The sequence below is a fragment of the Dendrobates tinctorius genome, unplaced genomic scaffold (assembly GCF_039654945.1).
Source record: "Dendrobates tinctorius isolate UK_male_01 unplaced genomic scaffold, ASM3965494v1 ptg000126l, whole genome shotgun sequence".
Lineage (NCBI taxonomy): Eukaryota > Metazoa > Chordata > Amphibia > Anura > Dendrobatidae > Dendrobates > Dendrobates tinctorius.
In genome coordinates this window covers 10477877-10496130 of record NW_027361794.1, presented here as the reverse complement: position 1 = coordinate 10496130, position 18254 = coordinate 10477877, and the positions used below count along the sequence as shown (strand labels likewise).

The 18254-nt window shown below is 42.7% G+C and overlaps 1 protein-coding gene across 2 annotated transcripts in view; it reads right to left on the bottom strand.

The window, feature by feature from the left end:
• The window catches only part of LOC141047291 (uncharacterized), a 92818-nt gene that overhangs the window by 14237 nt on the left and 60327 nt on the right, over nt 1-18254 (bottom strand). The window contains exons 2-6 of one of the 2 annotated variants that reach the window (XM_073542340.1): nt 11590-11739; nt 11281-11460; nt 11075-11198; nt 10894-10991; nt 10448-10550 (exon numbers count right to left, since the gene is read on the bottom strand). In XM_073542340.1, the coding sequence (XP_073398441.1) occupies nt 10448-10550; nt 10894-10991; nt 11075-11198; nt 11281-11460; nt 11590-11739 (655 nt within the window). The remainder of the gene's footprint in view (nt 1-10447; nt 10551-10893; nt 10992-11074; nt 11199-11280; nt 11461-11589; nt 11740-18254) is intronic. The other variant, XM_073542341.1, reaches the window with a different exon arrangement.

Here is an 18254-nt window from a genome sequence, read left to right as displayed (position 1 = left end):
AGTAAAAACAACATAAAGAGGCAAATGGAGGGGAGCACTATCCTACGCGTTTCACCCTAAAATGGCTTAATCATTTCCATGATTAAGCCCTTTTAGGGTGAAACGCGTAGGATAGTGCTCCCCTCCATTTGCCTCTTTATGTTGTTTTTACTTGATGGTAAGAAGATTTTATATTTTCAATAAAGCAATTGTTATTTTATCTCCTGGAGACGCTGGAAAATCTTTTTCTATGTTGTGCATGCACTATACACCCGGGTCAGGGCGTTTCCGTGCGTCGGAGGTGTGATAAGGAGTGAAGAGGGGTGAGCTGAAAATTTCCTTTTGTGCATGTTACATTTTATGAAAACAAAAATAAGTCAAAATAAGCATAAATTAACTATAGTAAATATTGAAGAAATAACTTCACTCCAAAGAATAAGGCATAATGCCTAACAAAAAATGAAAAAAAAAGGAAATGCTCCCATTAGAATGATATACATAGAGAAAACGGAGCAGAGAAATACCATACAATAAAAGAATTATATTTTATTAATTCAAATAATTTTGAAAATATAAAAAATATACATACCAAAATTAAGGCTTTTACAGTAAAAAGGAAAGGAGGAATACTATGGCCAATACAGGGGTACACATGGTGATACTGCGACCAAGAGTTAAACAATATGCATATCGGTAATACAGTACAACAAGATATATCCCAAGCAAAGTATCAATACAGAAACATGAGCAAATATAAAAAACATTGTCCGGAACAACTAACAAATCAATGTGCCCATCTGCATCAAAATAAATATCACTTAGGTGCACCCCTTTTGAAAAAGCATTCAACGCGAAACGCGCGTCAGGGGGTTACAGGAGGGCACACTGGTGTACTGGTGATTATGGGTAAGTGATATTTATTTTGATGCAGATGGGCACATTGATTTGTTAGTTGTTCCGGACAATGTTGTTTATATTTGCTCATGTTTCTGTATTGATACTTTGCTTGGGATTTATCCTGTTGTACAGTATTACTGATATGCATATTGTATAACTCTTGGTCGCAGTATCACCATGTGTACCCCTGTATTGGCCGTAGTATTCCGCCTTTCCTTTTTACTGTAAAAGCCTTAATTTTGGTATGTATATTTTTTATATTTTCAAAATTATTTGAATTAATAAAATATAATTCTTTTATTGGATGGTGTTTCTCTGCTCCGTTTTCTCTATGTATATCATGTTACATTTTATGTGGGCTTTGTTCCCTCATGGAGGAAGACCAGATACGAGAAACCAGCAATGCCTGAGTTCAATTTAATATGAATATATCTTTCTGTGTGCATGACCTTGGTTTTGATATTGTGGATCTATATCTTAATTTTGAATTGTGGGATTTTTTTCTTCTCTATGTTATTGTTGCACTAGAAATCTATGAATGCTATTCATTAGTACCAACAGTTTTTTTTTTATATATTAAATTATTCTTTGCACTTGCACTATATTTTTTTTTTTTATGTACCCATTGCCTTCATGTGCTCTTTGATATGATATATGTAATTATTTTTTACTAGATACATATCAATATATGAAATTACATCTGATCTTTTTCAATTATATACCTATATATGGATTACTGTTTTTTTCACCCAGTGGTTGTGTGTTTTTTGCTATTCCATTTTGAGTATGGTTTCCGTCTCTGTTTTATTCTATATTATATGTCCCAATAAAATATATATTTTTTATCTTTAGTGGAGGACCTTTTTCTTTGTTGTTTGTTATTTGGTCCAGTCTATAGCTTACCTCTTCATAAAAACTGATTAGATTGGTTTGACAGGAGCAATTCCTCATAAACCCATGCTGATATGGAGTTAAACAGTTATTCTCATTGAGATAATCCAGAATAACATCCCTCAGAAACCCTTCAAATATTTTACCAGCAATAGAGGTTAGACTTACTGGCCTATAATTTCCAGGTTCACGTTTAGAGCCTTATTTTAATATTGGTACTACATTTGCTATGCGCCATAGGAAAACATTTTTCGGAGGCCATCCTCCACGTCTCTTCTGACACCACCACTAGATCACAAGGGTGAACGTGTTCCGTGATGCAACAGCCAAGTAATTTTTTTCAAGGGTGTTTATGATGCCCATCTCAAAAATGTTCACACAGTATGTTGAGGTGTACCCCCCAGTGAATGCATTTGTCTTGGTTGAAAGCAATGCTAAAGTGGAAAAACGCATCAAAAATGCTACGTGTGTGTCATGATCCAGGTTGGATCTGACAGATTAAATGCACAAAGTAACCTTTTTTTTTCCTTTGGCTGTGTGCCAAAGGTGTTTTTGCCGACGGTGGCCATTAGGGTCATTGCACTATGGTGATTTCAGTTGTAGTGTTCCCCCCGGTGGCCATTAGGGTCATTGCAGAGTATCAGGTGTGTTAATCACTGTTGGTGATAGTTCCTCATTTGCAAGCAAGCCTTGGTAAAGAATGGAGCTGAAGGAGAGTCACAGGCAGCCCAGTCAGAGTGCTGGAGTAGCAGCTATGGTGTCTGCAGGGAGGGCTGGCATGGATTGGTGGAGTGTCAGCTATGGTGTCTGCAAGGAGGGCTGGCATTGCTTGGTGGAGTGGCAGCTATGGTGTAGAGCTGCACTCGGGATGCTGGACTCGGTTGCGAAAAGCTGGACTCAAAATGTTGGACTCTTTGGCAGAAAAGCTGGACTCATTTGCTGGACTCTGTTTCTGGACAGCTGCACGCAGGTGTGGACTCTGTTTGCTCCAAGGCTGCACTATGGTGCTGAGAAGAGTCCAGGACAACTCAGTCAGAGTCCTGGAGTGGCAGCTATGGTGTCAGCGAGGAGTTCGTGGAAAGCTTGGTGGAGTGGAAGCTATGGTGTAGAGCTGCACTCAGGTGCTGAACCCCGTTGCTGGACAGCTGCACTCAGGTGCTGGACTCCGTTGCTGGACAGTGCACCCAGATGTTGGACTCGGTGGAGGAAAAGATGCACGCAGGTGGTGGGCTCTGTTGCTGGGAGCGTAAGCAACAGAGGAAAGCTAAGTGGTTTTCCCATTTTGTCACTTTTCCTTATGTGTGTTTATACAACAAAAAATTCAAGGCACCTGTGCAATCTCACTAGAATATATATAAAATAGATCAATGACTATCAAAATAAGATGCACAATTGTACTAAATAAGAAAAAGGACACATCGGAACTAGAATCATATAACAGCGAAAAGAATCCGAACAACAAACGTCCAATATTACAAATAAAATAAATATTTTATTCACAAGATTCACAATATACAAAATAAATGGGGGACAAATACCAAATGAAAAGGGCCAAAAAACTAGGAATCCAATAAACACTACAATAAAGAATATACTGTATATAATAAATCATGAGTGCCAAAATATTGCCATGTATTTTGTAATTATATATATTATTTCTTTGTAGCATTTATTCTGTAACACTGGTATAATTTTTATTATGTATTATTTATTTTGGCACTCATGAATTATTATATATATTCTTTATTGTAGTGTTTATTGGATTCCTAGTTTTTTGGCCCTTTTCATTTGGTATTTGTCCCCCATTTATTTTGTATATTGTGAATCTTGTGAATAAAATATTTATTTTATTTGTAATATTGGACGTTTGTTGTTCGGATTCTTTTCGCTGTTTTATGTGTGTTTAGTGCAGTGGTGGGATTAGTTTCCGCTCCGACCAGTTCCCTAGTGAGGGTTTAAGTGCAGGGCGAGTCAGGGTTTTTAGGTTCCTGATCAGCGCCCGATGCGGAACCAGCCTAGGGAACGTTAGGAGTGTAGAGACACTGACTCAGGGGAGTGCAGAAGGTCTCCACTTCCCCGTTCCCTATCGCAGGGCCACCATTGTTATTGTTACCCAGGTTTTCCCTATTCCCTTGTCTTATTGTATTAGTTACCGGCCTGCGGGCCGCGTCACATAGGACAATTACACGTGCCGCGTCCTGTTGTATCAGTTACCGGCCTGATGGCCGTGTCACTCAGGACGGGGCACGTGACAGTGTGAACATAGCCCAAGTTGTGGAGGAACATTTTTGTTTTGGGTTATTTTGCCTTACATACAAATCATTATCCTGGAAAGGATGTTCCTCAACAAATTTCCCAGGAAAATTAATTTTGCTTCGTTTTTGTATGTTTTTAGGTGCGCCTGTAAAAGTGGCATAGGACTCTGACAACATTGTTCACAGCTGTGACCTGGGTGTCAGAAATGCTTCCAGGGGTATTCCCCATGATGTTCCCATGTCATTTGAGCACTATTCCCATCGATTTCAGACGTTTTTAGACCATAAAAGGACCCCCGGGGGGATCGCAGCAAAAATGATCGGTTTTCCCGTAGACTTACATTGGGCTAGTTGCTCGGGTCGAGCACCTAAGCATTCCAATCTGCTCGACCCGATCAACGAGCAACCGAGCATTTTAGTGCTCGCTCATCACTAGTAAGCAAAAAAGACTATAAAAACTTTTACTCATCTCACAAAAACAAGCCCCCACTCAGGTCCATCATCTATAAATGGAAAAACAGAGACTTCCACATTATTAGTGGTTCAAAGGCTCTTGAAAGCAACATGGCTTCCATAAACAAATACAACAATATCCACTCTCCCAAAGTCAAGTCTCCCTCTCGATTCTGAGCCTTGCAGTGCGCCCAAACCACATTTAGCATCCATGTATTTGGCATTACTATAGTAAGAAGAACCCACTTAATTTACGGTGTGTGTTTCCTGGAGTACAATCTGGGCACTATGTGCTGGGCAGTAAAATAACCAATATGCAATTTTCACTTTGCAACATACACTGCATTTTAATTTCTGGAAAGTGGATGGAATCAAATTAGTCACTACTCCTATAGATTAATTCACTAAGGGTTATTCTTTCCAAAATGGAGTCACTTTATGGGGATTTCTAGTGCTCAATTTTTCTGAAATTTTGTCATATTAGTGTGCCTGCAAATGGTGTGTCCCATCTCCTCCTGCGCCATCTGCTTCTGTCACCAGGCAGTGTCTTATTCATTCTGCAGGCTGCGCTGGTGATGGAGGAGACATCAGAACCAGAAGCTTTGGGCGGCACAGGCTCTGTCCAGCCACTCAGAATAGGGTGGAACCTGTAGTACTATCCAGGCTGGCAGCATGGGTGTGTGTGCTGTCAACCTGTGTGCTGTTGTAAGGGGGTGTGGGCTTTACCCCTTTAAAGGCTATTTATAATTACCTGTACATAATTGCTATGTATCATATGTTTATTGCTGTTGTCTGCATTATTTTATATGTAAGATAGGGACAGTGCAGTTAGGGAAAAGGGCCACTAGATGGGTGCACTGTGTAGGAAGGTTTAGCGGAGTTAAAACTAGGAGAGGTAGCTGGGCAATAATATAGGGAGACTTCCTGTATATAGTCAGTCAGAAGTAGACCCCTGTGTGCTGCTCAGGTGGCCTATGGCCTGGGCTGCTCAGTTACCACGAAACGTTCTAAGTAGAAGCCCAGTCATCCCTGCAAAGGAGTGGGAGTATAAGGAAGGAATAGAAGAGTAAAGAGCACAGTATGCGCAGCAATGTAGTGAAGAGTGAAGCGATTTACAGAAGAAGTTAGAGTGGGCCACCGTGAAAGTGCGCTGGCAGGATAACCGTAAAAGGGGTGGACAACCCTGTAGACAGTATTTCCGAGTATGAGATGAAGCAGGCTGCAGGGAGATATATTGCAGTGGTGTTTTCACTGGGCTCCTCGGCCCATTATATCTTTGTGGCCTATTCCTTGACGCAGAAGAAGAAGTAGGGAAAAATGGAGAAATGTATTGCTGGTACTGTGACGAATGTGCTGGAAGTGTTATGGATGTGCTGTGTCCTGAAGATAATAAACCTGTATTGTTTAAAGTTGCTTTGGACTCTGCCTCCTGTCCTTTGAACACAAGGAAGAATGGGGGACACAGCAGTGAAGAAGCAGCTGCCAGCAACCCTGTCGCTATTTTACACTGTCATTAATTAATATTAATTAACACTCAATTTTGAGCAGAATTAAATAAGCTGAAATTACCCTATATACCATTTGAACTCGAATATAGCCTCTTCTATATATCATATGAGGCCTACACAGCATCCCATGTCCAGCGTATTAGGCCAACATAGCCTCCGCATGTCCAGCATGAGTCCCACACAGCCTCCCTATATATAGCATGAGCCGCACACAGCCTCCCCATGTCCAGCATATTACGTCCACACAGCCTCCCCATGTCAACATATGATGCCCACACAGCCTCCCCATGTCCAGCATATTAGACCCACACAGCCTCCCCATGTCCAGCATATTAGACCCACACAGCCTCCCCATGTCCAGCATATTAGGCCCACACAGCCTCCCCATGTCCAGCATATTAGGCCCACACAGTCTCCCCATGCCCAGCATATGAGACCCAGACAACTTCCCTATGTCCAGCATATGAGGCTCACACAGGTTCCCCATGTCCATAATATGAGGCCCACACAACCTCCCCATGTCCAGCATATCAGCCCCACAAAGCCTCCCCATGTCAAGCATGAGACCCACATAGCTTCCCCATGTCCAGCATATGAGGCCCACAAAGGTTCTCCATGTCCAGCATATGAGTCCCACACAGCTTCCCCATGTCCAACATATGATGGCCACACAGCCCCCCATGTCCAGCACATGAGCCCCACACAGCCTCCCCATGTCCAGCATATTAGGCCCACACAACCTCCCTATGTCCAACCTATGATGCCCATACAGCCTCCCCATGTCCAGCATGAGCCCCACACAGCCTCACCATGTCCTGTAGATGAAGCCCACACAGCCTCCCCATGTCCTGCATTGAGGCCTACACAGCCTCCCCATGTCCCCCATAGCTTCCACATGTCTACAGTAAGACCCCTTGTAGCCTCCCCATGTCCACAGTAAGACCCCCATAGCCTCCCCATGTCCACAGTAAGACCCCCATAGCCTCCCCATGTCCATAGTAAGACAACCATAGTCTCCTCATGTCCACAATAAGACACCCATAGTCTCCTCATTTCCACAGTAAGACCCCCATAGCCTCCCCATGTCCACAGTAAGACCCTCATACCTTCCCCATGTGCAGCCAAACATTCCATATACATAATATATATATATATATATATATATATATATATATATATATATACACACACATATATACACACATACAGTACAGACCAAAAGTTTGGACACACCTTCTCATTCAAAGAGTTTTCTTTATTTTCATGACTATGAAAATTGTAGATTCACTCTGAAGGCATCAAAACTATGAATTAACACATGTGGAATTATATATTTAACAAAAAAGTGTGAAACAATTGAAAATATGTGTTATATTCTAGGTTCTTAAAAGTAGTCACCTTTTGCTTTGATTACTGCTTTGCACACTTTTGGCATTCTCTTGATGAGCTTCAAGAGGTAGTCACCAGAAATGGTCTTCTAACAGTCTTGAAGGAGTTCCCAGAGATGCTGAGCACTTGTTGGCCCTTTTGCCTTCACTCTGCGGTCCAGCTCACCCCAAACCATCTCGATTGGGTTCAGGTCTGGTGACTGTGGAGGCCAGGTCATCTGGCGTAGCACCCCATCACTCTCTTTCTTGGTCAAATAGCCCTTACACAGCCTGGAGGTGTGTTTGGGGTCATTGTCCTGTTGAAAAATAAATGATGGTCCAACTAAACGCAAACCGGATGGAATAGCATGCCGCTGCAAGATGCTGTGGTAGCCATTCTGGTTCAGTATGCCTAATTTTGAATAAATCCCCAACAGTGTCACCAGCAAAGCACCCCCACACCATCACACCTCCTCCTCCATGCTTCAAGGTGGGAACCAGGCATGTAGAGTCCATCCGTTCACCTTTTCTGCATCGCACAAAGACACGGTGGTTGGAACCAAAGATCTCAAATTTGGACTCATCAGACCAAAGCACAGATTTCCACTGGTCTAATGTCCATTCCTTGTGTTCTTTAGCCCAAACAAGTATCTTCTGATTGTTGCCTGTCCTTAGCAGTGGTTTCCTAGCAACTGTTTTACCATGAAAGCCTGCTGCACAAAGTCTCCTCTTAACAGTTGTTGTAGAGATGTGTCTGCTGCTAGAACTCTGTGTGGCATTGACCTGGTCTCTAATCTGAGCTGCTGTTAACGTGCGATTTCTGAGGCTGGTAACTCAGATGAACTTATCCTCCGCAGCAGAGGTGACTCTTGGTCTTCCTTTCCTGGGGCGGTCCTCAAGTAAGCCAGTTTCTTTGTAGCGCTTGATGGTTTTTGCCACTGCACTTGGGGATACTTTCAAAGTTTTCCCAATTTTTCTGACTGACTGACCTTCATTTCTTAAAGTAATGATGGCCACTCGTTTTTCTATACTTAGCTGCTTTTTTCTTGCCATAATACAAATTCTAACAGTCTATTCAGTAGGACTATCACCTGTGTATCCACCAGACTTCTGCACAACACAACTGATGGTCCCAAAACCATTTATAAGGCAAGAAATCCCACTTATTAAACCTGACAGGGCACACCTGTGAAGTGAAAACCATTTCCGGTGACTACCTCTTGAAGCTCATCAAGAGAATGCCAAGAGTGTGCAAAGCAGTAATCAAAGCAAAAGGTGGCTACTTTGAAGAACCTAGAATATAAGACATACAGTATTTTCAGTTGTTTGACACTTTTTGTTAATTATATAATTCCACATGCGCTAATTCATAGTTTTGATGCCTTCAGAGTAAATCTACAATTTTCATAGTCCTGAAAATAAATAAAACTCTTTGAATGAGAAGGTGTGTCCAAACTTTTGGTCTGTACTGTATATACTCACCTCGGTCCCGTTCCCCGACACGCTGACCCTGACCCTGTCTCGGTGTCTCCGGTGTGCTGACCCTCCGCAGTACACAGCTGATGCAATGAAATGACGTCATCACATCAGCTGTTTCACACTCTGATTGGTGGAGGAATTGACCTGAGGCCTCTCCTCCACCAATGCAGTCAGTGTGGATATAGACAGCGGAGACAGCGAGTGGGCACGTTGCGGACCGTGGGCCACTGTTTTCAGCCCCTCATCTGTTTCGGACTGCGGGCCGCACTTTGCCCAGGTCTGCTATAGATAATAACACATCTACTGAAATGATCAAAGTCAACAGTCTTCATCAGTAATAAATGAGTAAATATAGGTGAAACCTCTCTGAAGTAATTACAGTTTGGGGATCGGTGGCTCTTAGCAATATAAACTATAGTTAGGGCCAATATTTTCTGTCAGATGAGTTTCAAGAAGAAATATTACACATTTAAAGAGAACTTTTTATAATAGTGCAGCGCTGAGGTGTCGTAAATTTAGATCTTGGGCATTTGGAAGAGGTAATGGAGAGCTTTTTTTAAAGTCTTCCAGGGAGTTACAGACTCACATAAGTGAGGCAGGCAAATCCCACCACAAACTATCATACACAATGATCTTGTAAAAAAGACATACATCCTCAACAACAACGTATGTATGTATGAAGGGAGAACTCCATCACTAAGCCGAAGTTGCACTCATTTATAGTGGACCATTGGGGCTAATATGAGTTCTGGCCAGAAGAATAGAGAAAGTGTTAGCGCCCCCATTTCAGGAGAGATTGTCCAGTAATCTGTATTATTTAGGATTGAAAACAGAATGTAATTTATGAAGTGGAGTGAATCCATGAAACCAGGGCTGGAGCCATGCCAACACATCTCCTGCAGGCGGGAATAAATGTATATTACAGCCCTCAGCCACACACAGCTTAGAGATATATCATGGCTCAGGTGTAATGTTTTTATGTAGTTTATCACAATCCTGTTTGAAGTTAGTCGGTTTTAAAAGAAATTGAAAAGTCAGGATAAAGGGAAACCCTGTTGTTATTGTACAGAAATTCACACTTGGCCTCACTGCACATTTACTGTTGTCAATCATAAAAATTCAACCAGAGAAGTTTGGCCTGAAAGACTGGACCTGGTCTTGTAGGGACCATATGAGCACATTCAGCAGCACAGAAAAGAGGGAAAGGAGATTCATCCAATAAGATATCAGGGATCCAGGAAGCCAACAGCATCATTACCCTCTGCTTTCTCGTACAGACCCATCATAACATTTTACTTCAAGTGATTTTCTAACTTATCAGCGCATTCTACGTACGCTGTCATTTGTCTTTGTAGTTTACAGATCTGGGCAGGTAACGGGCAGCATCTTCTAATCTCAGGGGGCAGGTGGATCCTCTAGGTTGTAAGTTCTATAGAAAAGGGCTTTCAATGTCCAAAGTCATTTGAACAGTCTTGGGTGGAGGAGAACATTGTGGTCAAGACACAAAATGGTAATCACAAAAATTGTGATACGGTCGGACTACACTGTCAATAAAGCAGACACAGCCGGTGACTGAGAAGAAGCTGTGACTTCTCTGAATTTAGTAATTACTGCTCACCTGGGTAGTCATATGTGGGAATCTCCTCTTTACACAGCTCATCACCCCTCACAAATGTCTCTGTAGTATTAATATGGGTCAGATCTTCACCCTGAAACAAATACTGTGAAAGTCACCGACAGAAGAAGTCACATCTATGATCAGCTCTAATCCTGCCATCTCCACCATTTTCACTACACACGGTGTCCCGCTGGTGGTACTGTGGAAGAGCCTCGTACCACCAGCGGGTGCCATATTGGAATACACATCACTTGGGTACTCCAATATGGTGGTCGGATTATGGTGGATTATGGGATTCGAGGACATCCAGACGGAAGTAGATGACGGACAATTTAAGGCAATTATATAAACAGATAATACTGGAGGATAAAACAAGACTGAGCACAAGACCTTCACAGCAGTCTACACATCATAGGGAGATCTCATGACACCTTCTCTCCATCTACCTGATGATCCTGAGGAACATTGGGATCTTCTTGTTTACAATCTTGTGGAAGAAGAGGATGGGGACATCTCTCTGGTGTTGTCCTCTTACTGGATAGATCTGGAGGAAACACATACAGGGACTGAATTCATTGTTTACATACAGATAATTATAGGCCGTGTGTATTTAGTCCTGTCTATTACCTGGTGATGTGAGGGGCTGGGGAACCTCCATCACGACGTCCTTGTACAGATCTTTGTATCCTTCTAAATACTCCCACTCCTCCATGGAGAAATAGACAGCGACATCCTGACACCTTATAGGAACCTGACACATACAATGATACTGTCATCCCCCAATCCCTTCATAGCGTTACTGTATTATGTCCCAGCATTCCCAGCAGTGTCACCTCTCCAGTCAGCAGCTCAATCATCTTGTAGGTGAGTTCTAGGATCTTCTGGTCATTGATATCCTCATGTATCAGGGGGTGAGGTGGAGGCCCCATGATTGGGCTCACGGGTCTTCCCCATCCATCAGACACAGGGTCCTGACAGCGCTCACTAGAGGTCTTCTTCACGACTGTGTAATCCTGGTTATGGAGAGACACATTAATAAACCTCACTACAGACATTCCCAGAGTCCTCACCTCTCCAGTTCTGTCCATCTGTTATTCCCATAGATAAGAATGATGTTATGTGACGTCATCAGAATCTCTCACCTCTCCAGTAAGCCGGAAGAGGATCTCTAGGGTGAGGTGTAATATTCTCTCCGCCATCTTGTCTCTGTCCATATCCATCCTTGATGGGTAAATCAGGAAAATTCTCTTATGTAGAAGATCTTCACTGAGAGGATCCGATATTGTAGAGACCTGAATGAGAAGATGAGCCGATGTAACATCATAAAATCCTGTGTAATAATACAATTACTGGAGATAATAAGGGAAACATAAGAGGAGATTTATTATTTTACAGTATTTAGTTTCCTTCTTTACATCTACTAATAAAACCTATATATTTAGGCCACAGACAACAAGCAGTTTCCTCCTCGGAGTCGGCAGCTGAATACGTTCCTCATAAACTCATCTTCCATAACGCTAATTCTCCTCTCATTTACCGACACAGGAATCGGCATTAGCAATACTGCAGGAGATATTCATTACACGTGACAGGAGAAATAACTACTTCATGATGAGGACGACATCTTCATCTTCTACTACGGCTCTAGAAACATATTTGTCCAGAGTCGGTCACTGACTCCATCCCCACCGGCCGTCTATATGAATGTTTCCCACCTTCCCTGCACTGTAATCTTCTAAAATGTTAGATCCAGTGATGAGCGAGCACTTAACCCCTTAGCGACAGAGCCAGTTTGCAGCTTAATGACCAGGCCAATTTTTACAATTCTGACCACTGTCCCTTTATGAGGTTATAACTCTGGAACGCTTTAACGGATCCCGCTGATTCTGAGACTGTTTTTTCGTGACATATTGTACTTCATGTTAGTGGTAATATTTCTTCGATAAGGCTTGTGTTTATTTATGAAAAAAACAGAAATATGGCGAAAATTTTGCAATTTTAAAACTTTAAATTTTTATGCCCTTAAATCAGAGAGATGTGTCACACAAATTTCTTAATAAATAACATTTCCCACATGTCTACTTTACATCAGCACAATTTTGGAAGCAAAATTTTTTTTTTGTTAGGAAGTTATAAGGGTTAAAATTTGACCAGCGATTTCTTTAGGACCACATCATATTTAAAGTCGTGTACATGACAGAAAATACCCAAAAGTGACACCATTCTAAAAACTAGACCCCTCAAGGTGCTCAAAACCACATTCAAGAAGTTTATTAACCCTTTAAGTGTTTCACAGGAACTAAAGCAATGTGGAAGGAAAAAATTAACATTTAACTTTTTTTTGCAAAAAATTTACTTCAGAACCAATTTTTTTTATTTTCACAAGTGTTAAAAGAGAAAATAAACCACAAAATTTGTTGTGCAATTTCTCCTGAATACGCCGATACCCCATCTTCAGCACATGGCAGAGCTCGCAAGGGATGGAGCGTCGTTTGACTTTTTCAACGCAGAATTGGCTGGAATTGAGATCGGATGCCATGTTGCGGTCGGAGAGCCCTTAATGTGCCTAAACAGGGGAAACCTCCAACAAGTGACCCCATTTTGGAAACTAGACCCATTAAGGAACTTATCTAGATGTGTGGTGAGCACTTTGAACCTTCAAGTGCTTCACAGAAGTTTATAACGTAGAGCCGTGAAAATAAAAAATCCATTTTTTTTCCACAAAAATGATCTTTTCGTCCCAAAATTTTTATTTTTACAAGGGTAACAGGAGAAATCATACCCCCTCAGTTGTTGTGCGATTTGTCCTGAGTACGCCGATACCCCATATGTGGGGGGGAACCACTGTTTGGGCGCATGTGAGAGCTCGGAAGGGAAGGACTGCCATTTTGAAATGCAGACTTTGATGGAATGGTCTGCGGGCATCATGTTGTGTTTGCAGAGCCCCTGATGGGCCTAAACAGTGGAAACCCCCCCCCCCCACAAGTGACCCCATTTTGGAAATTAGACCCCCTAAGGAACTTATCTAGATGTGTGGTGAGCACTTTGAACCCCCAAGCGCTTCACAGAAGTTTATAAACGCAGAGCCGTGAAAATAAAAAGTCTTTTTATTTCCACAAAAGTGATTTTTTTTTAGACCCCAATATTTAGACCCCCAAAGTTGGTAAATAGTGGAAACCCCTCAATTCTTGCTCCAACCCTAACCCCAACACACCCCTAACCCTAATCCCAACCCTAATCCCTAATACTAGTTCGCCCTAACACTAATTCTAACCCTAGCCCTAACCCTAGCCCTAACCTTAACCCTAACCCTAGCCCTAATGGAAAACTGAAAAAAAAAATATTTTCTTTATTTCATTATGTTTGCCTATATAAGGGGGTGATAAACAGGGGGGGGTTATGTACTATTTTTTTTATTTTGATCACTATGATCGTTTATCATAGTGATCAAAATAATGCATGGAATCTGCCAGCCGGAGCCATTTTCAAGATGGCGCCCATCGGAGGACGCCGGCGGGACCACCGGGAGGAGACGGAGGACCACGGAGAGGTACCGGGCGGATCGGGGACCCTATTTCTCTCTCCTCTGATGTGCGATCACATCAGAGGAAAGAGAAATTTAATGCATAATTGCGGCTTTTTTTTTTTTGCGGTCGCCGTTATAGGGTTAATAACGGCGATCGTAAAAACGGAGTCGGTAAAATCCAACCGATTCATGTTCTCTGGGGTCTCGGCTACCCTTGGCAGCCGAGACCCCGGAGAAAATCCGACACTGGGGGGCGCTATGTACTTTCTCCACAGCGCCGTGAATTAACGGCGCTGTGGTTTTAGTACACTCAATTACCACCGTTAAAAGGCATATCGGCGGTCGATAAGGGGTTAAAATGCTCGAGTGCTCGTTTCTTGGGTCGGGTACTTGACCTGAGCAACAAGCCCAATGTAAGTGTATTGCAAAACCAAGTATTTTTACCGCGACCCTCGGGGGACCTTTTAGAATCTGAAAATGTCTGAAAATGATGGAAACAGTGCTCAAATGACATGGGAACATCATGGTGAAGACCCCTGGAAGCATTTTTGACTCCCAGGTCACAGCTGTGAACAATGTTGTCCGAGTCTTACGCCATTTTTACAGACGCACAATAAAACATAGAAAAATGAAACCAAAATGGATTTTCCTGGGAAATATATTAAGGCACATCTTTTCCGGGGTAATAACTTTTGTATAAGGCAAAATGAATAGCCCAAAACAAAAATTCTCCTCCACACCTTGAGTTATGTTCACACGTAGCGTTTTGATTCATTTTTCAACTTTATCATTGCTTTCAACCAAGACAAATGCATTCACTGGGAAATGTCACTTTAATGGTTTACAATCTTATGGCAATGTGGTGTGTGACACATCATCAGACACATCTTGTTTAATTTATGAAGGAGGGACTCTGAAAGTCACAAAGTCTTTTTTTTTTTTATAGGGCCAGCAGTCGGCCCTCACTATGCTTTGTTGTTCCCATTATTAAACATTGGGTCCATTATACTGTTATTGCGTATGCAGTGAGTGGCAGGGCAGCCCAAAATTTGGACGCACCCCAACAACCCATTGAACAGACATCATAGATGACCGCATGCAACCAAAGTTCCAAGTATTCATTTGGTACTCCCATATTGTTTACTTATGCATTGATTGCAAGGCCTGCCCTGCACCAAAGTTACACGCACCCCAATAAGCCTTTGAACACACGTACTTTATGGCCACAGGAAAACCAAGTTCACATTATTCATTTGGTACTCTCATACTGTTTGCTTATGCATTGAATGCAAGGCCTCCCCTGCACCAAAGTTACAAGCACCCCAACAAGGCTTTGAACCGAGGTACTGGATGGCTACAGGAAAACCAAGTTCACATTATTTATTTGGTACTCCCATACTATTTGCTTATGCATTGAATGCAAGGCCTGCGCTGCACCAAAGTTACACACCCCAATAAATCTTTCAGCACACATACTGGATGGCCACATGAAACCAAAGTTCCCATTATTATGATTTTTTAAGTCACCTAAAGTATGCCCATGAAGTGAATACAAGGTCTGCCCAAAATTTGCACACAGTCCAATCCCTCAAGGAAAAAAATGTGGAGGATGGTCTCTGAAAAGTGTTTTCCCAGTTTAATGGAGCGGGTCTCCTATACTTGTAATGCCCATACTCTAAGTGTATGGGCTGACAAACATTTCCCCCTGGGGGGTATACATCAACCACTGCGTAAATATTTTCTTACGGACAGCATAAACACCCTTGCTAAAAACTATAGTGGCTGTTGCATCACGGACCATGATTAACCTGGTGATATAGTGGTAGTGTGTGGGAGTGAAGAGGTGCATGGAAATATACCTCCCAAAAAAAGACACTGGATTTGAGGTTAGGTTTCACTTTTATCATGCGGTGGTGTATAGAATTATGGCCCAATTCAGCCCTTGTTCATTTTTACAAGAGTCCGCCTGTCAGCATTTTCAGTTGACAGGCAGATGTGCTTATCAGTTATAATTCCACCAGCGGCACTAAAAACCCGCTCTGGCAGAACGCTAGCAGCAGAACAGGCCAGGACCTCTAAGGCGTAGAGAGCCAGTTCAAGCCATGTATCCAGCTTTGAGACCGAAATAAAAGGCACAGAGGAATCTTGGAGAACGTTGGTACGGTCAGCATGGCACAGTATGTACTCGAGTATAAGCCGATCAGAGTATAAGCCGAGGCACCTAATTTTGCCATGGAAAACTCGGTAAGCTTATTGACTCAAGCATAAGCTGGGTATGCATTGTCCCCTCATCCCTGTCCTGGTATGTGTGGCTTCAAATAGAAGAAAAAATGGGCTAAAAAAGCCCTAGCCAGCTCACCAACCACAGCCACAGCGCGGAACCTCGTCTGGACCCAACGATAGTTGATAGTAGACAGAAACATAAGGGGCGTTCCAGTTGATAAAATGTCTTGCTTTATTGAAAAATTAAAATAGTACAACAGCTTACTCCTCCGGTGTGGATGGATGTGCTATGAGGCACTGAGACAACAGCTACGCGTTTCGACCCCTCATGGGTCTTTATCACAGCTGCAAATTACTAGCATAGTGCAAACCTTATACTTAGTGCTGACCACTGAGAACTGCAATGTAAATCACATGAACAAGCCAAAGGTCCTGTGAGCATTACTACAATGCCTATGTTCCATAGAGACCTATGACGATATCACCTTCTATCACATGTTCTAATAGAAAGGTCCTGTGTGCAAAGCTCCACATTCTCTAGGTTTGCATAATAATACCACATAAAAACAAATTAATTGACATATATACAAATACTTAAAATATAGCAATAACCATCAATAGTGATACATGATCTCTGTTCTTTTGTTTAACCCATTTGGATATCTAGACCCCAGACAGAATATCCAAAAAGCAAGAAATGTTATCAGCTGGAACGCCCCTTATTTTTCTGTCTACTATGAGTGGCTCCCCCTGTTGTATGCATGGCTAGACTCGGCTCCTCCCGTCATACTCACCTACTCCTGGCGTGATTGTTGCAAGTCCTTCCTGCATCTCTCTGTTGTCTCGGAGAGGCAGCTTCTTCCTGTGTTCAGCGGTCACGTGGTATTGCTCATTAAAGTAATGAATATGCGCTCCACGCCTATGGGAGAGGAGACGCATGTATATTCATTACTTTAATGAGCAGTACCATGTGACCACTGAACACAGGAAGAAGCTGCCTCGGGACAACAGAGAGATACAAGGAGGACTTGCAGCAATCGCGTGAGGAGTAGGTGAGTATGATGTGACAGCCGCCGGCTCCTGCCACTCCCCCTCCCCCAACTCCCTGGGACAATGACTCATGTATAAGTCGAGGGGGGCGTTTTCAGCACAAAAAAAATGTGCTGAAAACCTTGGCTTATACACTAGTATATACGGTACTTCCTCACCATTTTCCAAAACTTTACAATCCTTGTTAGAGTACCCTGCGCCTCAGGGCCACTGCGATGGGAGGGTCTGAGAAAACTCTCCCAGAACTTTGCCAGTGTTCCCTTGCCTTTGCTTGAATGGAGTTGTGTCTCTCTCACCTGTACTCCTTGGTTGTCCAACTAACTGTGACCTCTGCCGCCACCATTTTCAGATGGGAATATTTTTAATAATTTCGCAACATGGGCCTTCTGGTACTGCAATATTTTAGTACGCCTGTCTGCCTATGGAAGAAGAGATTGAAAGTTCTTCTTGTAGCATGGGTCTAGAAGTGTCACCAACCAGTAATGACTGTCGACCGAAATTTTGACAATACGAGGGTCACGGGAAAGGCAGCACAACATAAAGTTAGCCTTGCGTGGCAGACTGCTAGCAGGCAAGACTTCCGTGTCCTCACCAACAGGACAAATGACCATGCTGCCCTCCTCCTCCTCCACCTCCCTGTCCTCAGGCCATCCATGCTGAACAGACGGTATGACAGTTGTGCTTGTGGTATCATCTAGAGCACATGAAAGTAGCTCCTGTTCTTCCTCCTCTTCTTCTTCATTGTCAACTAATCCACGTTGGGATGACATGAGGCTGGGCTATGTGTAATCACCCTGTATGCTTCCTTGCTCCATCTCAATGTGCTCAGCCTGCAATGCCACCTCTTTTATTGTGAGCAGAGCAGAGAGCGTTTCAGAAGACAGAAAAGCAGGATGGTGACGCTAGGTATGTCATCATCGCCGCTCACCATCTTGGTGCAGTCCTCAAAGTTTTATAGGATGGTACATATGTCTGACATCTATGTTCACTCCTGAGGCCTTATGAGTG